At 40.7% G+C, this 26,833-nt stretch overlaps 1 protein-coding gene across 1 annotated transcript in view; it reads right to left on the reverse strand.

Annotated features, from left to right (window-relative positions):
• The window catches only part of LOC145983021 (relaxin receptor 2-like), a gene marked incomplete at its 5' end in the record, with an annotated part of 151,354 nt that overhangs the window by 69,761 nt on the left and 54,760 nt on the right, over window positions 1-26,833 (reverse strand). The window contains 4 exons of the mRNA XM_083116301.1: window positions 1,792-2,024; window positions 11,758-11,874; window positions 17,833-17,904; window positions 22,040-22,111. Of these exons, the coding sequence (XP_082972427.1) occupies window positions 1,792-2,024; window positions 11,758-11,874; window positions 17,833-17,904; window positions 22,040-22,111 (494 nt within the window). The remainder of the gene's footprint in view (window positions 1-1,791; window positions 2,025-11,757; window positions 11,875-17,832; window positions 17,905-22,039; window positions 22,112-26,833) is intronic.

A 26,833-nucleotide genomic window follows, 5' to 3' on the forward strand; every position in this document is an offset into this window, starting at 1 on the left:
ATTTTATTTGTAATAAGAATAACATATCTCTGTTCGAAGCATCGTTTTGACGCTACGAGTGGTGACAGCGCCAGAAGAGGGCAGGGCGAAAGTCCTCCCTGCCGGATATAAACTAGATAAATGTTTTTCAGTCTAATAATGGATTTTTGCATAGTGTTTAGAAGTTTTCTAAATTTGTCACTACCCGTTCCTATTTCATATTTCATTCACACCATTCCAATTCAACTTCGTATAATTTATTCCTTATTTCTTTCTTTCTTGGGATATGCAGTATCTCGCGACCACAGTTCCGTCAATGTGACTTTTTGGCGCCTACGGCATTCTTTTATACTTATAGCTGTCGTAATCTTAGTTGAACTACAAACGAAATGGCGATACATTATAGGTGTCATTATCAAGTCATTATTAATTGTAAATTTCAATACAATATAGGTGTGAGTTTCAACTTTTGTATTCTTACTTATGATGTTGTTAATGCAATATAACAGTTTGCCAAGTCTTAAGAAACCATGATAATATCATCTCTTTCAATAGAGATACACCACCAATAAGTGACTTTCTCACAGATTTCTGAAGAGAGTTCCACACTGCCGTGTATTGACCGTTGAGGGAAAGCCTCTAATTTCCATTCTGCTTCTACACTCCGGTTGGTTGGATGATTTGGTGTTTTAAGTCCACTTTATGCACAGTAAGACTAATCGGGACTGGACCTGCCCGAACCACTATGTGCCTCCAACGGGTATCGAACCCGAGACCCCTTGATTACAAGGTGACGACGCTAATACTTATACTCTCTTTTGAATGTGAGTATGGAGAAGTTCGGACCTACATGATCGTGAGGTGATGGGGAAACCGAGCAGGGGCGAATGTGAATCTTGTGCTGTTCGCTGATGCTAAGTACGTCAAGTGCAAAAAAATGCACGTACTGACCAACATGTATTTTAAAACCGACAAATTTAAGAACGGCGATACCGACATATCGACGTAGATAATATCGATATCGACATATGTTTATATCGACGTTGATATTTTTGCGATATCAACGCTTCGATATTTTAAAAATATCGACTCGATATCGATATACCCAAATATCGCACAGCCCTAGATACATCATCACAGTGGCGATTAATATTATATCTTTTTCCTTTCGAGGAGCCTCCCGGATGGATTAGTGATAACATCGCAGCCATAGGGTAACCTGTTCCATACTCAGTGGAAGTGTATGGTGTTTCGATTCCACTTTAAACTCTAGGACCTGACTGAATTAACCTATCTGTACATAAAGCGAGTTTACAACAAAAACATGTTTGCTTACTTGCTTGCTTTGAACCCCCATTGATAAACAAACATACGTAGGATCAGACACATTGAGCATGTAATCATAAGATATGGGCCGTTGGAGGGAGGTACTCACCACAGAAGTTGCACTGCCAACTGTTCCTCCATCGGTGATAGTAGGCTAATTTGCGAAGAGGGGGATGAGTAATGGTATGATGAAACTGATGAATGGACACTCACAAACATTCATGCCCAGGCTAGGGTTCGACCCTGGAACCCCTGGCGTCGTAGCGCGATGTGCTAACCACTCCGCCACGGCGGCCAGCTCTGAGACATTGAGAATGTGATCATAGAACAAGGAGTGGTGGAGAGGAGGTACTCACCACAGAAGTTGCACTGCCACCTGTTCAACCAGTGATGCTCGTAGCGGATGTACAGCCCCATGGGTATGTAGGATCAGAGAAATTGAGAATGTGATTATAGAAGAAGGAGTGGTGGAGAGGAGGTACTCACCACAGAAGTTGCACTGCCAGCTGTTCCTCCATCGGTGCTCGTAGTGGATGTAGACTCCCCTGTAGTGGAGGTCGTACGCCGCTATGAGGAAGAGGTAAATGCCCAGCAGGAGGTCGGAGAAGGCCAGGTTCTTGATGTAGAAAGAGTGGACGACATTCGATTCCTTCACCAGGAACCTTCCGACGAGGACGAACACGTTCCCCACGCAGGCGGTGAACGCCATGATCCACACGCTGAAATAAAACAGGAAAATGCACGTTCCTAGAGTGGTATGTTCAAATTTATGGCTTGGTAGACGTCTGTCTGTGTGTCTGTCTCTCTTTCTCTCTCTCCCTCTCTTTCTCTCTCTCCCTCTCTTTCTCTCTCTCCCTCTCTTTCTCTCTCTCTCTCTCTCTCTCTCTCTCTCACACACACACACACATACACAGAGAGGGGGAAGATTGAGAAGACACAGAGAATGTGAGAGAGGGAGAAAAAAGAGATACAGGGTAGGTAGGGAGGGGAGAGAGTGGGAATACTGAGAGAGAGAGAGAGATAGGAGAGAGAGAGAAATACATACAGAGAGAGGGTGAGGGAGAGCAAGGTATTGGGAGACAGAGGGGGGAAGTGAAGAACGACTCTTTCTCTCTCTTCCCCCTTCCTTATCTTTTTTATCTCTCTCTCTCTCTCTCTCTCTCTCTCTCTCTCTCTCTCTCTCTCTCTCTCTCTCTCGCAACTGGCTTATAGCCAAGTGACGAGATACTGATCTATATGCATTGAACCCAAATGCTACATGCAAAATCTATAAATGTTAATTAGGTATCACTTCTCTAATGTCTTATTTTATCACAGCAACACCTCATAAAGGAGCGCACGTGTCTGTGCCATTCGTGCTTCAGGTGCTGTGCCAGCAGCAGGTTGTTAAACATTCACGGTTGAATGGAAAGACGTGAGGTTCTTGGACAGTAGTGTTGGGCAAACATTTGACCTATCAGTGTTACGTGTTAGTTCTTAGCTACAGCCCATCGTGTTCTGTGAAGTATACCAGTGTTAACGGCCATAAACACTTGTAGTCCGGTGTAAGGGATGGCTGCATACACGTCCCAAGAGCTGGCGGACATGCATCTGATTTATGGGGAGGCTGGAGGTAATAGCCGTGCTGCAAGGCGTCTGTATGGGACACGTTTTCCAAATAGGGTGTTACCATTGCACACATTATTTCAAACTGTAGACACTCGACTTCGGGAAACAGGATCAATGTTGCCACCTCGTCGAGAAGTTGGACGACCGCGAAGTGTGCGAACACGACGATTTGTGGAAGATGTGCTAACTAAAGTGATGGATCATCCAGGCACCAGTGCGCGCACTAGCCCACGAACGAAACACCTCCCAGGTGAATGTGTGGCGAGTCCTGGCAGAAGAGGGCATGCACCAGTACAAATTGAAGAAAGTGCAAGACCTTTTACCTCGGGACTTTGGCCCAAGTGAGGACTTTTGCAATGGTTTGTTCATCAAATTGAAACTATCCCCAATTTTCAGAATACGGTACTATGGACTGATGAGGCTATCTTCACGAAAACTAGTGTGTTCAATAGTAAAAACAGTCATGTGTGGGAACATGAAAATTCACATGCACTGCTAGTAGCACATCATCAGCACAGATTTGCAGTGAATGTGTGGTACGGGATACTGCATGACCATTTGGTTGGACCGTACATTCTCCCTGTTCGCCTATGTGGACCCACTTATCAAGCATTTCTCAGTGACGTGCCCTTGGCACTGAGACAAAGACTGTGATTTCAACATGACGGTGCGCCCCACATTTAGATCGGAATGTGCGCCATTTCCTCAATACCGTATTCAACAACCAGTGCATTGGCAGGGGAGGGCCTGTGGCATGGCCAGCTCGATCGCCTGACATTACGCCCCTGGATTTCTTCCTCTGGGGAGAGATGAAACGCCTCGTTTACGAAACACCTGTCGTGTCAGCCGAGGACCTCGTTGCCCGCATCACTGTAGCTGCAGCATCGATAGCAGAAACGCCAGGGTTGTTGGGTCGCACTAGACAATCCTTGATTCGCCGTTGTCGCCTCTGCTTGGAAGTACATGGTGGACACTTTGAAAACCGTCTGTGATGAGGTTCCCTTCACATCTCCATTAAGCATACTGTGTGCCCTTCAGGGTATGCAACCTATGACCGTTCATTTTTTTCGTTTTTACGTCATGGTGCCCTTCGCTTATGAAATTTTCTTTGTTTTTTGGTGCCATTCAACACATGCCAATTTTCGTAGATACCAGCTCACGCAGAACGCACACTCACCCCACTCCCGTCAACATCTTCGTTCGCGTCCTTTGGGGAATCCCTTGCGCCGACAATGCCGCGTGATTTTTTTTTTTTTTTTGACAAGAGCGTACCCAATTTCGTAGTGGACCGCCCAACATCGACGACTTCTGTCCACCCGTTTTGTCATTATTCACTTCGGAAAATCATTTTCCCACGTTTTCAAACGTCAATACCTCGGCAACAAAGCCGTTTTCGGAATTTTGTTACATAAACTTTCCACCTTATTTTCACTCGTACAATCACCTCCCAAGCGTTGTAAACTAACTTACGAAATACCCTGTATATGTGTGTGTGGAGGAGGGGGGTAAGGGATTGTAAAAGCTGGTTGATAGATTTGAAAATCTGCCCCCCCCACTCCAAAATAAGTTCCGACTTCCCTGATCACTAAAGTAACTAAAGAACAAACTACGATTATGTGATACGAAGAAATGTGATAATGAATTTACAATATTCCGTATTATGCAAGGACGTGACTACAGTTTATTTTGTAATAAATAGAAACAAGACATATTCATTATATTATCTGTGATCAAGATTCTTGCAAACAAATTGTATTACATGAGAATCGCTTTTAAAATGAAGGATAAATAAATTGTCTTTATGCGTTATCCTCTGTTTGTTACGCACCCACATAAATTACTAATTCAGTGTTTAATATGTTAATCATAAATATAAATACTTGTATCAAAGTATGATGTCATAATGTGTTTGTAGTCTGCTACAATGGTTATTGACTAACCTTAAAACATTTGAGTGTTGGTTGCTAGGTGATGTGATTTGTTGATTTTGACGGCTGATGAAAGTTAATATAAAAGTAAATGTTTTAATTTGCAATGCAGTTTTATTTCTAAGAATAAGTTTATTTTCTAGTGCCAGTGTCCTCCTCGAAGGCGCAGTGGTAGCGTCGTCGCCTTGTAATCAAGGGGTCCCGGGTTCGATACCCGGTGGAGGCACATAGTGGTTCGGATCCCACTTTAAACTGTAGGTCCAGTCCCGATTAGCCTTTCTGTGCATAAAGTGGACTTAAAACAACAAATCAATCAATCAATAGTGCCAGTGTATGATATTAAGATTAGCTAAAGTTTTTAGATATTCTGATTGTGCGGTATTTGACATATTTTACATAAAAATAAAGAGGCTGGTACGTCTTGTGTTCTTCGGAATAGATTAATAGATAGTATATTAACTGAGTTCAAACCGGGAACGTGAAATGTTGTACCAGGTATCCAAAAAAGTTCATGCCGTATATTGCAGTGAGAAATAAAGACTCTGTAATTTCTGGCAAATGTGTTTTATTCAGCAAAATAAGTCCCTTCAGCTTCAATTACATGTTCCCAACGAGATACAAGCTTATAACTCCTGCGTTTGTAAAAGTTCTGGTTTCTAGAAGCAAAAAATTGTCCTATGACCTGCGCGACATCATCTCGGTTTCGGAACTGTTGCTCACGCAAATGGTTATCCATGGCCAAAAACAAGTGAAAGTCGGATGGGGCAATGTCCTGGGAGTAAGGAGGATGAGGTAAAATTTCCCAACCAAGTGTGTTGATTACCTCCTTATTCGATTTCGCCTTATGAGGTCTAGCGTTGTCTTGAAGAAGGATCACTCCTTTCCTGTTGACTAGTGCTGGCTGCTTCGGACGCAGTGCAGCTGCAACCCTTTGCAACTGGGACGAGTACACTTCGGATGTGATGGTTTTACCATGCTCTAGCAATTCAAAGTGCACAACACCTGCGCTGGTCCACCAAACACAGAGCAGAACCTTCTGTTGATGAATGTTTTCTTTGGGAGTCAATGCAACAGAACCAGGGACGACCAATGATGTTTTATTTTGCGGTTACTGTATAACACCCATTCCTCGTCACATGTCAATATCTGGTCCAGGAATGGGGCTTTCTTGTGGCGTGACAGCAATGATGAGCAAATGGTGAGCCGCTGGTGTTTGTTTTCCTCGGACAAAACGTGAGACACCCACTTACTGAGCTTCCAAGTCTTCTCGAGGTTGTGCAGATGCAATCGAATGGTTTCCTCCGACACTCCAAACCCTTGTGCAAGTTCTTTGTACGTTTGCTGTGGATCGCGCTCGATGGTCTCCTTCAGCAGGGCTTCGTCGATAGTGGCTCGAGGCTTGTCCTGGAGGCTCTCATCGCCCGATGCATAGCGACTGAACCACTTTTGCGCTGTGTGCTCACTCACTGATGCCTCTCCAAACTCGGAGCATATCATTCGAGCAGCGGCTGCAGCATTGCTACCCAATTTGAACTCATACAGTAAACACGGTCGTAAAACGTCCTTTGACACTGACATGTTCCCTTCAGGATTGTAGTTCCTACAGACCTGCTGTCTATTCGACCGACACACTTCCCAACTCTGTACTGACTGACGGTTGCCGGGAATGTAAACTTTTGATGTCATCCAGACAGGGTTGCCGACACATACCGTTTCACTTTCGCTTTTCGTTCCAGTGGCACGAACTTTTTTCACGAACTTTTTTGGATACCTGGTAAGTCGATTTCAATATAAAGGGCTGGAAGCCACAGATGATTGTTTTCGAACATCAGTAAATTAAATGTTTATTTTCTCATATATCGTATCATTTTTTTCCTATCGTCTTCAAGGCAAAATAACTGAAGTATACGAAAACTCTGTTGTTGAGCAAAAGTTTAATTTTTGAAGTTTTCTTTGCCATTATTACGAATCATATTATACAGGATGCTTCAAATAATTCTAACACATTTCTATCTTGTTTTATTTCAATGCTCTTCGTTAGTTTCAGATGACGACGGACGTCTGGAAGATTCCTATATTCTCAATAGAGTACTCAGCTGTGTATGATTTGGTAGTAGTTGTCGCTATATTGCCTCAGTCGTAGTGAAGATGCTGTACGCGCTACGAATTTTCATGGTGTTTGTTGAGCAATGGAATTACATAGATTTGCGTCAAGGGTATTTTCAACAGGATACAGAAACGTGCCATATATCAAGTGAGTCATTGGCTCTGATCCAAAGTTTCTTTGAGGACAAGATAATTTCCTGAAACTTATGACCACCGATATTAGCTGATATGACACCCAAGGCTTCTTTCTATGGAGGTTCCTTATAGTGCAGGAGGCCTTAGAAAGAGCGTTTCGCGGACTAACAGCAGACGTTGCTCGCACACTATTGCCGATACTCTCGTGTCGTCTGCTCCTCAGCCGAACAAACAGGCCGAGGTAGCAAGAGGCAGATGTCACTCACCCTTCCAGAAGGGTGCGGCGAGCTAGCTGTGGTAATCGGGCTCGCTCATTCGCGGACCTGATTGGTTCTCGCAGACACACCCCCATATTGTTGTCTGTGCAAACCCGGGAAGCGATCTTTCTAAGGCCTCCTGCACTATAATGAAAAGTGAACTTTACACTTCCTCGGACATTGGACAAACTGAACGAGAATACTACAAAGTAAATCATGGTCTAAACAACAACCAGTAACATGGAATGACGTGTCCAGATGTACCTTAAATTGATTGATTGATTGATTGATTTAGTTTTTTTACTTCGCGTTTTGTGCCTCTTGGCTAATTTGCGAAGATGAGGATGGGTGATGAAATGATGAAATTGATGAATGGACATTCACAAACAACCAATCCCGAGCGGGATTCGATCCCGGTACCCTCGGCGTCGCAGCGCGATGTGCTAACCACTCGGCCACAGGGTCCGGCAGATGTACCTTAAAAAACGGGGGTGAGGGGAGGTCATTTTCAGCATGTAATGTAAAGGTTATTATACTCCATATCTATGCTACATTTCACATACAATAGCTTGTTGCCAGCTTTTTTATTGTTCACGTACGTTAATAATGAAAAGTGTCAGTTTTATATAAATCGCCCTATATTGGAAGATGTTTGAACGCTCAAAATCTCGTACATGGTCACTAGCATACACAGAGAAGTACTCCTGGAATTGTGAGAAAATCAACATTTTTCAAATGAAACCAGTTAAAAAACTCGAGAAAATCCAAAGTTGTGAATGCAAACACCCCTTAAAATGACTTCCCATTACCATTTTTGTCTTTGAACAACTTTTCAAAGGGAGGATAAAAATGGTAATTACAAAATATATTATTGCGTGTCTCCTCCTGCCCCCTCTGAAAAAGATCCTGTGTGCACTAATGGACAGGGGCCGTAATCTATGGATTGGAAGTAACTTGTTTGATATTTGTTATTTAGCTTCCCTTTACTGCCACTTTTGGCTAATTGCAACTGTCTTCATGAGTGATGAGATTGATTAATGTAAACTCAAAAAGAACACACATGAAAAGTTAATGGTTCGAACGCGAAACCCCCGCTGTCTTGGCGCGCTGTGCTAACCACTCCACCACGGAGGTAGGCAGGCAGTAACTTGTTTTACTCCTCTGGTTGGGTTCCTGGAAGGCAGCAAGGTCAGTCACAAGCAACGCCTGGCGGGTAGTCCACCAATACTGCATCGAAGGAAAAGTGGTTGCCTACCGTACGGTAGAGTAACTTTGGATTCAGCAATAAATGGAAATACTAGCAATGCTAATATAAATTGTCGGTATTTCAGACAAATCTCATGTTCATTGTGTAGTTTCGAAGATATCGCAATATTAAACACGTTTGAACTGCGTTTATTGCATAACCGTGACTTCCAATAGTTTGATCCATTACTAGCGGTATAAACACCGTGGATTCGGACGTAGACCCTACTGCACGTTGGACGATAGGATCACTCTTCCTTTCTTCTTGGTCCAATAGTTACCGAAATAGCTATTATTAGCTATTTGTTTATTTTACTTGGCTTTGGCTAATCGGAACGATGAGGATGGGTGAAGACATGATGACATTGATGAAGGAACACTCACAAAGAACACCCATGCCGGGATTCGAACCCTGGACCTCTGACTGTTCCTTAAGAAAATACAATATGTGTCGTAAACCAATGTCTTTGAAGGTCTTATTTTATACAACTTAATAATTAGACAAGTATTTTCAATGAAAACAAATACCTCGATTACATTGTACTAGCATTGAAAAATATGGCAGAGAAGTGGAAACTGATTTCAATGATTTTGTAACTAGAAAGTAAATGCGTGACTTGCAACTAAATTAAAGTTAGTGAATGTTAACATTTTATTTAAAATATTAGAAATTATTATTTTGTGTATTTGCATATGACTGAATAAATTTTCTACATTTTCAACTACAAGGATCAGAGTGGATAAACTTCATGTTTTTTTATTAACAAAACCATTTTTGTTGATTTTTATTTATATCGGATTTTTAAAATTTAAATCAATTTTTTTATTTTTTTTAAAAAGAAGGGCTTAAAATTGCTGGTGTGATTTTTGGCACCATACATGTAGATATGTATTTTTTATAGAACGGTTTTTTCTAGTAAACACCTTTCTAAAATACGTTTTTCTGTTTATGGACCTGCTATGGAAATGTTTGTTGCGTGTGTTAATGAAACTATAATAGTTTCAGTAAATTTTCTTCTAGCGAAAATGAAACTTTCTGAATGTACACTAGAATTGTAACTTAAAATACTTTTTAAAGTCTTTGTAGCTGAATCTTGGCAAATCTTTTAATGATAGTTTGCAAAATATCAGCTACCATGTATACGTACAGATTAATGATAATGACACTATTTACAGTTTAACATGATTAGTGCCGGTATTTTGTATATTTTTCTACACAAAATGTTTGGTTTTTTTGTCTATAAAAAATATTGAATTTTAAATCAAGATAATTTAAGTGTGTTTACAGATTACACTTTCTTTCGATTCTATAAATTGTTTATTTAAAGAGATTTAAATGAATCCACCTTGACAAAGATTAAGCTAACATAAAATATGGCACAATGTAAGTGACGGTACAAGGCTCTTTGCTGTGTACAATTATTTGGGTGATCGATTGAATTAGGATATTTTACGTCGCTTCCCTTCCACTTTTGGATAACAGCGACGATTATTGGGGTGAGTCAATGCGCTATAATCCTAGTACATATGTCTGGAATGTATTGACGTAACGTCTGAATGCAAAATACCCGCCAACATACCAATAGGGCTGAAGTTCATATTCATAAAGTCTAAACATGACATAAGGTACAACATCCTCCTCTACTTCTACGCGATAAATCTACTTGTTACCACCAATGAAATTGTTATTGGTCCGACCCCTCGTTTTCAGATGGTTCATTTTGATCTGAAAGAAATATTTTTCTTGATTTTAGATTTAAATGAGCTTATAGAAATTCAAGATTCTTTTGTAACAATGACTTGAATTGCACATGTCAGAGACACAGACTACAAAACTAGACCTTTATTTTTCAAAGAAACAAATAAGATGAGGTTGTTCTTTCAATTTTGATGAAGGCTTTATGTTATTGTCTGTATTCGAAATTTGACTTAGCTGAAGCGACGTCTACACACAAGATTACTGGCGAAGATAGCGAATACTTCTTACTGTGGAAGGATCTCTTTTCCTTGTGGAATGACCTTTTATGTCACGGTTAGGGGAACGCTATGGCTTTGAGATCAAACAGAAAGCTAGAACCAATCTCTTTAACATTAACGAGGAGAGACTAACGGCATAGGAGAATGTGCTTGCTTTCAGATCTGATCTGTCAATCTCCAGTACAGTGACAATCCAGAGGAGAGAAAGAGAGGTAAATAGAGAGAGAGAGAGATAGGAAAGAAAGGGGGAAGGAAATTCTATATTCCTCTCTGTGTGTCTCTATACTGGATGAGGCCACCAACTCTGAAGAGCGCCCCACCCTGTATGTAGCTAAATTCACTGTTGCCACTGACATTTATTTTTTCTGTTGAAAAACGACAAAAGGTTTATTGGGTAACCAATTAAAGGATTGGCCTACTTGTGAAGTGTGAAGACTACTAGAAAGAACTATGAAAAGTAGATCTAATTTGTCTAACGCAAAAGTTTAAAATAGGAATTTCAACACATGATTTAAGGAAACAGGGGTTAAATCTAGCAACTTCATCCTGTCGGATCTCTACTAGCATAATTGTGTCTCAGTCGGTGCTCGAAGGAGAGTAGGAGAGTGGTACCCCCCCCCCCCCCAGCTAACAACAGTTTTGCGAAGCATCCCACCAGCTGTTCCATTGGAACCATTTTAATCCCCCAGCTAACCGCAAAATTCGACCAAAGATACTCCCAGCTAAGAGTTTTTACTTCAAGCACCGGTCTCAGTTGAATATTCTCGGTTTTAGTGTCTTATCGGACAGAAATATAAATGGCAGTGCCAACCATGGGATAGTTATGGCTGCATACATGCAGGATAGAAAATGTAGTTGCTATAGATCTCATAGCTTCGAAATGAAGCTTCAACGAAAATAACGTTGCTAATAAAAGTTGATCGTCTTGATGCCATTTGACACCCTGTAAGTATGAGAACACAGAACGGTATGGCAGGTGATGGGTATTAGTATTTCACCTCTCACCAGAAAATGTCGGAGACATCTCACACACTACTTACCCCAACAGACTAACTTATGGCCTATCTTGGGGGTGGGGGAGAACATGAGACTCCAGGTTCCAGAATATTAAAAACTACGCTTAACCTACATTTTAATTAACCTGGAAATTTTGCGGGGGCGAGTGCCCCACCCAGCCAAATACGCCTATGGCTTACCTTGCTCTCAGGACGAAATTATCCAGCAGGTGGTCGATGCTCGAAATCCCGTCCCCCTTGGGCCTACAGTCTCTGACGTGGAGGGCAGCGGAACACAGGGAGAAGACGTCGAAGTAGCTGAAAGGGAGAAATATCAGGTGTGCCGGTTAATAATTCTTAATTTCGGCGCTGGATGGCTCTCGAAGCAAGAGTTGGTGCACAGTCTCAACTGTTACGTCAGTGTGTTGCCAGGACAGACAGTACGTGTCAAAACGCCGTGGATGGGCAACCGAGTGCGAGTGATCGTATTATTGGGTTGGTGTGTGAAACATGTTGACCTTCAAACCAAATAAGAAGCATGTGCGGAACGTCCTGCTTTTCTTGTTCAATCAAAAAAAAAACGCGAGTGAAAGCCATCGTATCCTTGTGTAAACGTACGGTGACAATGTCCTAACGCAAGACGCGTGTGTGCGTTGGTTTCGACGATTCAAAAGTGGTGATTTCGACTTGAAAGACAAAGATCGCCCGGGCCAGCCGAAAAAAATCCAAGACGCCGAATTGCAAGCACTGTTGGAAGAGGACGATACGCAAACGAAACAACAACTGTCAGAGAAGTTAAATGTTGGTCGCCAAACCATATCTGATCGTCTTCATGCCATGGGAAAGATCCAGATTGGGCGACAAGACACGGAAAAGTGATTTTACAGCACGACAACGCCTAATCACACACAGCGAAAGGCGTCAGACACACCATTTCTGCACTTGGCTGGGAATTCTTGCCCCACCCGCCATACGAACCAGACTTATCCCCTTCGGACTACCACTTGTTTTCATCGATGTCTCACTCACTTTTCCAGCAACACTTCAACAATTACGAAGATGTCGAACAATGGCTTGCTGACTGGATCATCTCAAAATATGATCGATTTTTCTGGTAGGGCATCCACAATTTGACGGACAGATGGGCAAAATGTATAGCTAGCGATGGCGCATACTTTTAATAAAGCATTTGTTACCTTTCTCCCCAGATACACTTGTTTTCTTTCGGATCAATTAAGAATTATTAACCGGCGCACCTGGTAATATCAGGAACTCGTGGGACCAGTTGCAATATGCTTTCCTAAAATAGGCTGGAGCAACAAGATCTGGAGATAACTTCAAATTGCCTCAAGATAATATAATAATATAATTATTATAATTAACCACATAGTAAATATTTCTTCATTACAATGTAGTCTTAATGATATATTACCATCGGCGGACTTAGCGGGAGGGGCAAGTGCGTCTCCCAAGAGGGATGACTAAGTATTATTAAAAGTATCGATGGTATAATATAACAAACAAAATATATTCGAGCAATCTTTCTCCAGACAGTAAATGAATAAAACAAAAGTTTTCCACGAATACATAGGGACGAGATACACTGGATACTTAAATAAGTCGATCCGGAAAATGGAATCCGGTGCTTCTTGGTTACAAGGCAACAGCTTATCCCTTTCACTGTTGATACAAATATCGTAGAAATACTTCTATTTCACAAGAATCTACTAATGTCACCATGTTGTAATCAAAGGGTCCTGGCCTGGTGAAACTACATTTTACGATGGTTCGTAATGCACTTTGAAGGGCGAGTCGCGATTAGTTTATCTGACAACAAATTGGACCAAAAGGAAAACCTTGTACTATTCTTGATGTGAATATATATCTATATATTGCTATTGTCACGACCTTGACATTAAAGTAACTATTCTACTGACAGTTAAGCAAATTTTTCTTACAAATTCTGTGCAATGAATTGTGTAACTGAATACTGTTGATTATACACGTAGAGCACATTTCCAGAGTCATAGCTACAAGTGAACAATTTTGTCTCGGGTGGGACAGATAATAATTTCTCATTACTTAATGAGAAATTTATTTTAGTTTTGGTGATTTGTCAAATTGTGACAAATAAATCATTAATGACAGAAAGAGAAGCTAATTGACCTTTGAATATTCTAGTGAAGTTGAAGGGGAAATATTACAGTTAAAGGAGAACTAAATTGATTGTTGACTCACAAGATACAAGATAGGTTAGGCAGGCCAGGTTTGGTGCTGTTAGCATGTATTTCCCAAGGTGCTAATGCTGTCTCTAGCCGCTCTTCGGCATCTGCCACGAAACAAACTATTGGTCGTCCAGCGAAAAGATTAGACTGTTGTTTCAAATGGTCTTTTACTTTCCCTACCCCCTCCCTCTTTTGAAATTTTGTTTTCACTACCGAGCGCAAAGGTGAACAAATTTGCTTTTCTTTCGAATATATAACGCTATTCTGGAGCTGGTTAAGCTTTCAGACCAGCAAAACTTCCTTCCAGCAGGGCGTGTTTTTAATTTTATTTGTGCAGGGGCACGTGAATGGAGGGGAACTGCGAGCCCAGTGTTGTCGGCTGCTTTCTACCCCACCCCATCAGCCAGTACAGCGGTAGACAAAATTTCTCGGAAGGGGAGGGTGACTGACCGTTGGTTTCGACGAGGATTGACTGTGGCGGATCTGTGCGTTGTGTTGTGTTGTGCTGTAAAAACCCGTTGGTTTTTATTGTGAAATATAAGCGAAAGTAGTGTAAGGAAGAGAAGGTGTGGTGAGGTTCTCAAAAGTAAAGAAAGGCAAATAGTAATGAATATTTTTGTTTATTTAAAGCAGAAAAATCCGGATCACGGTGTAAGTTGGTTAGCCAGAGAGACAGCGAAAGCAACGGGAGTTTCACGGGCTACTGTTTAAAGTTCGGGATGAGGTTTCTTAAGGTCCTCTTCAACACAAGGTAAGAAACGACCCGGGAAGAGATCGTCAATTACAAGTAGAAATGTAAAATATAATGATTTTGTCAGAAGTGCTGTGCGACGTAAAGTTCACGAATTATTTTTTAAAAACAAATCCCCAACACTTAATTCGGTTCTTGCTGCTGTTAATTTTAAAAGATCAACGTTTCATGTGTTTCTCAAAGAACTTGGCTTTTCGTATGAGAAAAGAGGCAACAAATCCATGTTAATAGAAAGAGAAGATTTAATTTCTCTTCGCCATATACATTTAGGAGAAATTAGGAAGTTTAGGCGTGAAAATATAAATATTGTTTACACTGATGAATCCTGGGTGAATACCAGAACCTCAGTCAATTATGAATGTAAAGATAAGACAATTACAATTGCAAAAGAAGCGTTTCTGGCAGGTCTTTCCACTGGATTCAAAAATCCAACATATCGCGGAGCGCGATACGCTTTAGTGCATGCGGGTAACGAACGCGGTTTTCTGCGAAACGCCCAACTTGTGTTTCAGTGCAAAAAGAATACATCAGATGCCCATGATGAAATGGACGGAGAAACGTATGAGTTGTATTTTCGGGAACAGTTGCTCGCCAATCTGACTCCGGGATCTGCTATTGTTGATGACAATGCCTCTTATCATAGCCACAAGCATTAAGAATTATTCTTTCAGTTTATGTAATTTTGTGAATTTGTTTCTTATTTTTAATAATTCGCGATAAAAATTATCCGATATGCCATCTGGTGAGATTTTATGGAACCACTTCATGTAGGACACTTCGCTGTGTTGAAGCCGTTCAAAGCATGAGGAACATGCGAGAAAGTAACATCTACTGTTCAGTTTTTTGCTCTAAATCGTTTTGTGGGTCAGGACAAGTAAAAGGCTTACATGTGTTTTCCACCCCGTGGAATCAACAAAATGAAATTTGGAAATAAATCAGGAAATACTGAACTGATTAACTGAAATGCGGCAAGGAAATGACGAAGAATGCACGAGTCTGTTCACTTTATTTTCCGAAAGATGATTGTATTACCATGAAAGTAAATATTAAATTGTTCTTTATGAATATAACATTTCTTTTCGAAAACAATGTATTATTGTGTATGTAATTTGGAACAGGAGCAAGTCGCTTAAGTGCAAAGATGAAAATAGTTTGAGAATTAATTAATGTCTGTAATCATAAAGATAAGGCAGAAAAAGGAAATTGACAAGCTAATGTTGCTGTTTCATTCAGTAAGTCAGTTTTCACTGAAGACAGCCTCAATGAAAGGGTCCTGGGTTCGAATCCCGCTCGGGCTTGGTTGTTTGTGAATGTCCATTCATCAATTTCATCATTTCATCACTCATCCCCATCTTCGCAAATTAGCCAAGAGGCACAAAACGCGAAGTAAAATAAACTAAATCAATCAATCAATGAAAGGCAACAGATCCGGTTGCGGTAGCACTGGCAGAGACGATTCCACGCAGGTAAAACAGCGACAGCGAAAAATCAGGCGAGGCCAGGCCGGCTCAGTAGCTCAGTGGTTAGAGCAATGGCACGGCATATCAGAGACTCGTGTTCGAGTCTTGTTCGAACCTGCATTTTTCGCTGAAAATTTGTATGTTGGTATATATTGTTGAAAATCAATTCTGAGATGTTTTCAGCAAATTAACAATATTTTTTAATAGTAGTTTCCTGGTGCCTGATTTTCAGAGCTGGCGCCTAGCTTTGAAGAAAAGTTTTCGAGCACTGTTCTAGACCATCAACTTTGGGGGGCTTAGACCGCTAAACCATCAACTTTGGTGGGGCTATGACCAGAGACAGCAACACACGTGACTTATTACTATATACTAAGTATGTAATTATGAATGAGTATTGTTAAAATTTTTACTAAAAAGTGTTTCAAAGGACGATGTGCGTGAACTAGGGTAGTGGATGGGACGTTCGGGCTACAAATGGCTCTCACATGACATTCAGAACGAGTTCATTGATATATTAGGGAGATCTGTTTTGCGCTCAATTGTAGCAGTTGTTAAAATTCGGGAATATTTTGCTATTATATGGTTGACGAAACTTGTGACATATCCATCTGTGGACAATTAATAAATATTCTGCATTCGAACTCGTAATAAAAATTTTGAAATTTTAGAGGGATTCATGGGCTTTTATGAGATTCCGAACACTGAGGCCAAAACTTAAAAAAGGGAGAGAGTGAGTCATTAATTATTTTTTTCAGTGATTAGAGCCCCCCCCCCCCCCCACCAATAATTTTGACAAGTCGGCGCCCCTGACTTGTCTCTTTGGCGAAAGAACTGCAACAGCATGTTTACATTTTTCTCCTGCCCAAGCTTTGCAATACAGGTGAATTGCTTTATTTTCAAATCATTTCTCAGAGCCCTAGTTACAACCGAGGTGCAGATGAAACAGTGCTGCTTTGAAGAACCAGTGCGTATACATTAGTTTTGTCTGTGTTTTCCGTGTAATTTTTGCCTATCACAATTAAATGCTTCGCTCTCAGCGCAGTTTCATCTTCGTTATAGTTCCTGGAATTCACATCGCATTCGCAATATTTAAATATATCTCGTAATTTAAACGTTTCTTCCATACCAGCAATGACAACAAGCTGCTATTACGTGTACTACTACTGAATGTAAACAAAGATTTATCCTACGTAGAGCGACCATATTAGAAGCGACACTAGCGCTCAGGTGGTAATTTTAACCGCGAATAGCTAACCCTGAACTTATTTCTTCATTTTGTACGTACCCGCGATTCAAGCGCCACGCACATTTGTTTCGTCTTGCATTTTCACTGCCAGGAGGTCCGTTACTCGCCCCTGCGGCAATCGGCAACGGTGTTCTCATATACCCAACAGTCCATTCTTTTCGCTCGACGATCTATAGCACGTTTCCCCTACCCGTTGGCATGCTTTCGTCTCTTGTATGTGGGTTTGCTACTTCACGGCCAAACTCCAAAACTCCGGAGGAACTTATGAAATACGGTGTGCAGTCGTGTATATTTATTAGAATGTATCGGTGTATCGATTAACAAATTTCGGTATGTCTATTACTAAATACGTGAGGTTGCAAAGTTATTTTCTGTATTCGTTGTGGTTGAAAGGCCTGATATGTATTTTTACGATCATTTCCTATAATCACGTGAATAGATATCTCGTGCTTTGAGCACCTTTCTCAATTGCAACTGGCAAAATATTTGAAATTAGATAGAAATATAATTTCTTTTCACACACAGACTACACGCTTTGCAGATATGTCGCACCCTAAACAAAGAAATAAGCAACAGGAGTAACACATTACTTACACGTGCTTCAGGCATTCAAGATCTTCTAGAACGTGAGGATTCAGCTTCTTGAAGATATTCTGCTCCAAATTCCTGAAGGGAGAAACGAATACATCAGAACAGGATATTTTGTCATCAAACGATACGTTGAGAGTGAATGAATGGGTTAAAATGTTTGGGTGCGTCGGCACCCTTCAAAGTATACGAGGAAAAATCCTCTCATCTGAAACCCTTGCCTTAAAGTTAAAAATGAACACCTTGAGTAAGGTTAAAAGTTCAAGGTTGTAAATGGATCTGCACAGGACATGCACAACACATCGGAAGGTAAGGAGACACTAAATACTTCCTCAGAAACAGCGTAAGAGGTTCTATGTTCTCAAAAAATAAAAACGCTGCTACCACGTCCCAAGATGGTGATTATGAGGGAAATCCATCGGGAATCACAAAAGCGCTTAGTCTCGGATTGGAATCTCAGTATGGGCATATTTATGAGTCTCACATCAACAATATCATCACTCATCCTCATGGTTGGCATGTTGAAAAAGGTGTTTGAAACGCACGATTTTTTTTACAAACCTTTAAATAGATTTAAAAAAACACATTTTGCGACACTTGATATTTGATAGTCTGAGGTTAAATGAATGTTTTGTAATTTTGACGTGTTATTTTTTACGGTACACAAAAATCTGTTCAGTAACTGGAAATGTATATTCAGTTAACAGAGAAATATATTGTAATGAATACCCGTGGGCCACGTTTAAAACATCTGGCTAAGTGTTTAAAACATTTATAAAATTGAATCGTAAACTGAGGAAACAGTTTTGTTCCGCACTTAACACACTGCACATAGTTGCTAATGTCAATATTTAGTTACATTTACGATTAAATGTCGTACTTCGAAAAAGAGAGTAGCTACAACGTCGATAAAGTGCGGCGTGCAACTGTGGAGTAGTTGAACCTTTGCGAACAGCTTACATGCGAGATTTAAGAGTATCGTAAATAGGTATTTGAAGAAGTTAATCGGGTGTTTACTTTATAAACAGTCCTTTCCTGCATGATTAACAGATTCCTTACTAATCATTATTCTTAGAAAATAAGTCTCTTTTGGCATTATGTTTTTAAACATTTTATTTCTTTAACATTCTATGTTTTTTGTTCTTGATAAAAACACCGTTTTAAACATTTAAAATTATATTTAAAACAAAAATTGTTTTATTTGTTTCTCTTAAAAGAAAGAAACTTGCCAACCCTGCTCATCCTCGTCTTCGCGATTAGCCAAAAGTGGATGAAAAGCGAAGAAGAATAAACTCAATGAATGAAGCAAGTCTCTGAGGTAAATATTAGCTCTATACTCTATACTCCAGTCTGGAATTTGGAACACTCGGCACACTCTGGAACTATTTGCGCGCAAAAGAAGAAGGGCCATCCCACCCTTTCCCCACGGAAAATAAATATCAACCTACAAGTATATATTTTATACTACCCACAGAAATCCGTTGCAATCAAACCGAAGAAGTATTTTTGAGGGGGGGTGACTATTATGGGTTGAATATAGCTCGTTCGTCCCCAGGAGAAAATGCCTCGCTTTCCCCTCCATGGAAAAATCCTGCGGATGTTCATGCCTGGAACACTTTTGACATTAAGTAAGTCTCTTGAAGCTATGACACTGTGGACGTTGGGAATCAATAGGAACTCCGGAATAACAACCATCTCTGGAACATAATGTTCATCCATGATTGGTTCTACTTTTACAGCCCAGCGCTTAAATCCAAATCCACACTCTTGTTTATTAATAATTATAATTCCCTCCCTCCTTATTTATCTTTCATCTTTCGCTGGTATTTAAAATAGTATAATATAGTGCACTAGTTTTCTTTTTACTTTTAACAGATCTTTTTGTCCTGTTTATGTTCCATTACTTCACCTAGACGTATATTATGTAGTTCTGCCACCTATTTTCATTTACTGAAGTTCGCTGCGTACAAAAGGGTAACGCAAGACATTGTGCAATGCATCATGACATGAAGGTAGAGGGGGATGTGAGGGAAGGAAACACACACATTCACAATCACTGCCGCTTGTAGAGGTGTTGTGATCAGCATCACGCTTCGGCCGCTTTTACTCCTCAGGGTTGCCACCAGATACTAGTTTATTACATCCCTAAGTCTCTCAATGCAGTGGCATTGAAGCCAGAAATTCCGCCCCTGAAATCACACTCTCCGGGTATCGAACCACCGTGGCTCATGTGCTATCAGAAAGTGGAGCGTAGTAGTACACGCATTTCTTGTACTATGGAACCGTTTTCTTATATCTGCCAACACTGAAAGAGTACATTGAAGAGGAAAATACAGTAGTTTAGTAAGTTTGTTTCGATCAATGTCAAGCGCAAAAAGAGTGCTCCTGTCATAATCTACTGCTTCGAGTCGAAATGCTGACACTTTCCTCACTTGAAGTTGAACCCGGGTACCTTATGTTATTTTGAGACTGAAATTCCACAGGTAATATGGAAGATGTGGGGTGTTTGAGGGCGATCAACACAGATAACAACACTGGAAAAAATCCTTGTGTATCTGTGGGTAGGCTTCTTGGTCTGAGGATTTAGCACGGGCCTCTCCGATGGCGTAGTGGTTACCTCGTCGCCAAGGGGGCTCGGATTCGAAACCCGGTGGAGGCACTTAATTCTTCGTAACGCGCATTCAACTGTAGGTGAAGTCCCGGTTAGCCTATCTGTGCACAAAATGGACTTCAAACAATATCTGAGGATTTGGTAAAAATTATCTTTCTCCCCCTCGCAATTCAAACATTCATGAAAGAGGTATAAGCTTTATAGTCATTGTACAGGAGGATCCATGAGTATTACCGTGCAAATTGCCCATCACCATGGTCGTGCACTTTTTGACCCAATAAGAGCTTCGTGAATTAAAAGAAAACTCAAAGCAAGCACGGTGTTGCTCGACTACCCTTGTCTTCATTGAAGATTTTCAATTGATGAGGTTACGAGGGGCATCAGCACGTGAAAATAGATGTCACCATTTAACTCCGTACATGACGTTCCCTGTTCCACCACGTTATGAAAAATATCTCTTTCATAAATCCTTTTCGATTTATGAGGTTGATACGATGTTTCAGAATTACCCTGTATATTTGATTATGCTTTCTTACTTATCAATAAAATCTCAACTTGCACATCAATGTTTTCTCTGTGATGAAACCTTGGCTACACCGCGAAGTTTTTATTGTTGTTAGTTTCACTAAATTGTTGCCATTCGCCGACGACTTTTCTGCCACGAACCATTTTTTAATTCTCTTACTTGCAGGCTTCTATATGGAATTGTCTGTTTCGCAAAGTAGTACTAATTATTCGTTTTGAAAGATGTTCTTCAGACACTGAGACATGTTAATAAATGTTCTTAAATATGCTAAACCCTTTTTTTTTATCAGAAATGCAAACTTCGAATATTTAAATATATTCCGTATATTATTGTTAAAGGAGTCTTTCTTTCTTTCTTCATCACAAATCATAGCATAAGAAGAAAATATCGAAGGACGCACAACAAATATCGGTACTTGGTAGTGCGGGGCTGATATCGACACCCTTGCAGTGGGATTGTTTTAGGAGGAAAATCTTTCCATACGTGCAAGTTCATGCAGGCCTTATTGTTTGCACTTTGTAGTAAAAAAAAAGTTAGGAAAATGATTTCGCTACAGTTAATTTTATGCATAAAAATAATTAAATGAAAATATAATTCGCGCATCAAAGGGTTACGGGAAAGGGAATTAACATCAGAGATCCGAAGTGTAAAACAAAGAAAAAACGATTATTTTGAACATTTACATGACGTTTTCATGGTGGCCCACAGTACTGCGTTAACTAAACAGAAATAAATGGATCAATCGAGGTCTTTAGTATTATATTTTCTATGGCTATTAATCAATGATAATCAAAAACAAAAATCAAGAAGGATAGTAGAGAAATTTCAATCGTAACTGAAAATATAAATTACTACTGCCACTACTAATCAATAATAAATAAATGTGATCAAAGTTTATTAACATGCATTTGTTTTGATGCAATCTGCATTGCAAGTAACAACTAGTGATGCAAGAATGCGTTGACAATATGTATATCTCCTGCTGCCACCTATAATTTGAAAATAGTAGTAAATTTAAACATGGTGCATAGAAAGCAACCAAAGATACATTCATTGCAGCATTTCAACATACTTACAATGATTCCAGACTTCCGAGACTCGCAAATGCTTCATTGTGGATGTCACCCAATATGTTCTCGTCGAGATTCCTACAAAGAAATGTTATTGTTAGTAATTTATATAACTTAAAGGATATAATGTTAACAAATTGTTACAGATATGCATCTAAAAAGGATGATAGTAAATATTTCCTTTAATGGAAAACTGTTGTAATAGTGAATGCCGCGATGCTACACGGAACATAAGTTGACAACGAACCCCTTACCTTTGGCTTCGAGCTCTCATGTGCTTATCTCTGGTTAGCGGAATGGGGAGTGGCACGATGGTTCAATCAGGCATGGTTAGGAAGTTGTTCGAAATGTTTAACAGAATCAAGTTCATGAAATGGGTTAATAAGATTCCACATCCGAACTAGAGCCCTGCATTGGACCACTTTTTCTCGCTCGTACTCGTTCGACTCTCCCAGCACCAAAGAGCTTGTGGAAAGAGAGGCCTCAATTCTCGAAAACCCCAGATTCAAAGCGTATCACATGCACAGTTCTGTCATGTGGCAAACTACTTCCAGTAGTAAGCGGGAGGCTGCTTCTGATTGGATCTAACCTTTTAAATGTGATTGGTTGATAACGTTTTCTTCAAAAGGGCGTCTACAGGAGAATACGATCAGGATCAGCGGTGGCTCATGGCTCTGAATTAACAATAGAACGGCGGAAGCGGTCATTTTGACCGATGTTGAATTTCAAATTGCTGTTAAGACGTTAATATCTCTTCGAATCATCTGAAATTTCTTGACCTTTGTTCTTTTTACGTTGAGAATATATTTTTGATTTAAAATTTTTAAAAATAAATTTATTATGTAGTTATTCATCGAAATATCTCCAACCGCGGGAGCGGTCAAAATGACCGCTATGCATTACCCTCCATTTTGTATGCAAAGGTAAACAGAAAAATGCAAACCTCCTTTCGGGAGTTGTATTACAAAATTCGCCTTCAAGCTACTGCCACCTGGTGTGTTATTTATTAGATTTATCCCTAGGTGACAGCAGCTAACAGGTGAATGTTCAATCTCTATTGTTTAAGCCGAATAGGGAGTTGCGAAACTTTGCAAGCACTGTCTTTGTTTGTCGTCTTTTCTTGATATTTTTTCCTCGCACACGTGAGTGATTATTCTGCTCTAAAAATGGCTGAACGTGGACTATCAGCTGAAGATATATCAAAGTATTTACACTCAATTCAGGACATAGATGCTGACAATTGCGATGGAGGTGAAAGTGAAGAGGATCCCGATTTTGTTCCACTAGGACAAGACATTGAATCGAACCATTCGTCAGAAGATGAAGAAAACGAAGCAGCACCTGTTTCTACAGTTCAACGGGGAGCAAAAAGAAAACCCACAGTGTCTCCAGGTGAGTCTCCTTTTCTATCTGGAACGAAATACAGTGCTAAAGATAGAAGCGAATGGACTGTAATTGATGCCGATGTAAATGTTCCTGGTAGGCATCCAGCACATAATGTGACAACCATCGCCGAACATGAGAAAAAGTTACCAATCTAAGCATTGTACAGTCATGCTTCTCCACAAAATAAAACAAAACCAAAAGAAAACATACAAATATTTACAGGAAATTACAGTCTCAAGCTTCATTCATTGTTACAGGCTTTTACAGAAAAAATCGCGTTCTTGCTTTGAAGAGAAATAAACAGATATCTTTCTTATACTCTCAGTTCTTTCTTTCTTGCATTTCAACCTAAGATTTAACAAAACAATGGATTCTTTTGTTCAACAGTATTGAGTAATATAAACGAACAAAACAACAATTGAATAAATAAGTTCATTTGCACTTGCGAGATTCCTTCCTTCCGTCAAAATGCATCCATTTGTGAGTTGTCGGGCAAGGGTCGGATGACTTGTGAGATCGAATGTTTGGGAGCCAAAACAATATCAATGATGAAATTAGACCACAATCGGTGATTCGTGTCGACAATAAAGGCGCAATAAAACATTTCTTAAATAACTCTCCATTCCTTCAACTGTTCTAATTTCTTGTTGAGTGCAGCACGTTTAGAGATGGAAGTCGGATAAGGCTTCCGAAATACAGGAATTTGATCTATTAAATTTATTACACATTCCAGTCTTTTGACCGTTCCTGGTCTGTCAGAAAAAAGTCGGTTGATATTTTAAAATTAAATCTAACAGTTCCTTTCGTTCTGAAAAACTCAAATTAATACTTTCATCGACCTTGCACTTCAAATCCTCCTCACTAGCCATCCACTTGTCATACTGAACGTGGTGCACAGCCTTTCTTTGCTCATTTGCACCCACGTTAAAAACTATATTCTGAGACAAGGATGATTCATCATCGAGGCGAAGTATCAGCTGATTGGTTTGAAAGTCCACATTAGCCTTGTAGTCACGCAGAAACGGAACTCCTAAAAACATATCTGCCGGAATGTTTTTAATCACAAAAATGTCTACTTGAACTTCCTGTCCATCAAATGATATTGTAAGTTTTCGTTTTCCACACACACGTACGTGCTGTTTTCCTGTAAAGTCTGTCAGCCTAACTTGTGGTTCTTTTGTAACTGTCATACCACTGAATTTCTACACTAAACGTTCCCAAATTTCATAATTCAACAATGATACCTCGCTTCCGGTGTCGATGACACAAGATACCGGAAGTCCAGCGATGTTACTATTCACGATCGGAGTGGTGCTATTTGAAGATAAATTTTGAATTTTAAATACGGCACCTCGGATCACAGCCTTTTCAGTTTCAGTTAAATCAATCGTCGTGGTCACTCCAAAAGATCTGGGATCAGTAACGTGGGATAGCTCCTCAAGATGCCCTTGCCCAACACGGAGCTGATCAATTAAGCAAGGTGAGAGTTTTCCGCAGAATTCCGACCTGCTTGATTCATGTTCCAGTAGTACAACGTTGTAGTTTCGAGTGTCATTTATGGCCTGTTGCTGTTCGTGACTTAACGGTGGCTCATCAGTGTTTGTTTCAGCGTTCACCATCGGGTTATGACGGGGAGAGTCCGATCTTGACCGTTGGTAGCTCGGCCTGTATCGCTGTCGTCGACGAGCAGGTGGTGTTCTTCCTGACCGCTCATCTGTTTGAGACGTCCGGTTCTGTTGATTCTGCCGTCGAGAAGTATTGTACGGATGAAATGAATTTTGGTTTTGATTGTTAGGACGGTTATATTGTCTTACCATCCTTACTTGTGGAGCTCTCGTATTTTGTGTACGACGAAATTTAGAGTGTTCCTGTCGTCAGCCGTGTTGTCATACGTTTGCCAACCCATCGGTTCTTCGCACACTTCGTAACTTTTAAGAAATATTGTCAGGTCACGAATGTTCCTAGGAACGTTGGCAAGGCACAGATGTCGCACTCGAAAAGGGAGCTGTTCGAATGAAGTCACCACTTCATTTTCTCGTAAACTGTCAGACAGGTTCTTGAAAGCAGCGTAGGTACTCCAGGCGTAACTTTCCATGGACGAATTAGTTTGCCTAGAATAACGACGCCGTCGCAAAGCAGCAAGTAGTCGTTGTTTAGCTTCCGGGGAAGCAAACTGTGCCCGGAACTGTTCACAAAAGTCCTCATAGTTTCGGAACTGGTCACGGTTCGCGGAAAGCCAATGTTCAGCCGTTCCCACAAAGATTCGAGACAGCAAACCTACTCGACACTCATAAGGTACATGCATTAGGCGAAAGCTAAGGTTTAGGCCTGTCAGATATTTTTCCGCTGAGTACGCTTCAATGTTTCTGTCAAATTTTGGTAACTGATTTATGTCTGTCATGCGTGGCAAACGAATATTCCACTCTCTTAAAGGGGCACTATCCGAACCGGACACTTCATCATTTACTCGTCGTTCGTCAACGTCGTACTGTCCAACACGAACTGCTTCTCGAGCAGGTACGGACTCGCGCACAGAAGGTCGATGATCTCTCTCAATGTGCTAGGAGTTCTGTTGTACGTACATTCCTGCAATGCGACGGGGCGACGAGGTAATGTGGTATCCCATGTTTTCGCCTACTGCAGAGGTAACAGTTTCCTCTCGAACAACTAAATTTGTCACACGCTGCCGAAGGTCTGCAATGTCGTTTTGTAGGTTCGTGTGGGTCTCCGTCACAGTCTCCTTTAGCTGGGTCCGCAGACCAGAAATGTCCTGCGAAAGTTCGGTCACTTGATCCTTCAACACGCCTACATCGGACTCAAGGACAGTCTGCTTGGACACTAGACCCTGTTGTGCTTCTTCGACTTGCCCAATACGTTCAGATGTAAGCTGTATTTGAACAGGAAGAGCACTTAGTTGTTGCATAATGTCACCAAGCTTTCCCGCTATCTGTTCATTACTATCCCTTTGTTTTTCCGATAATGCGGTGACGAACTGTTCCTGTCGTGGCCGGTCTCTCTCTTCCCGCTCACGTTCCTTTTCAGCAATGGCAGCAAACATCTGATCCTGTCTCTCCATCACGGCCTTTATCCAATCCGGGATCACTGACACGGTGCCTAGCACAGGTTCCACCGGCCGCATCCTCTGTTCAAAGCACGTTTGACACAGCAACTCCTTGTCATTTTCGCCGACCACAGTCTCTGCTCGTGCCACACACCCAGTGTGGAATAAACTATCACAATTTTGACATCGGTATCCACATTCTTCTATCCAAGTAGTGCTGCAACACGCCGCTGTCGTCTGCTGTACTACGCTGCGTGATTGGCTCCTTAGGTTCTTCCTATCCATCTTCTGGGAAAGTGGCATGAATTTTGGGAGGACACAAAACACTCGGGACCACTGGGAAGCACTTCACG

This window comes from Lepisma saccharinum, unplaced genomic scaffold (genome assembly GCF_977018435.1).
Source record: "Lepisma saccharinum unplaced genomic scaffold, izLepSacc3.1 HAP1_SCAFFOLD_555, whole genome shotgun sequence".
In the NCBI taxonomy this organism is placed as follows: domain Eukaryota; kingdom Metazoa; phylum Arthropoda; class Insecta; order Zygentoma; family Lepismatidae; genus Lepisma; species Lepisma saccharinum.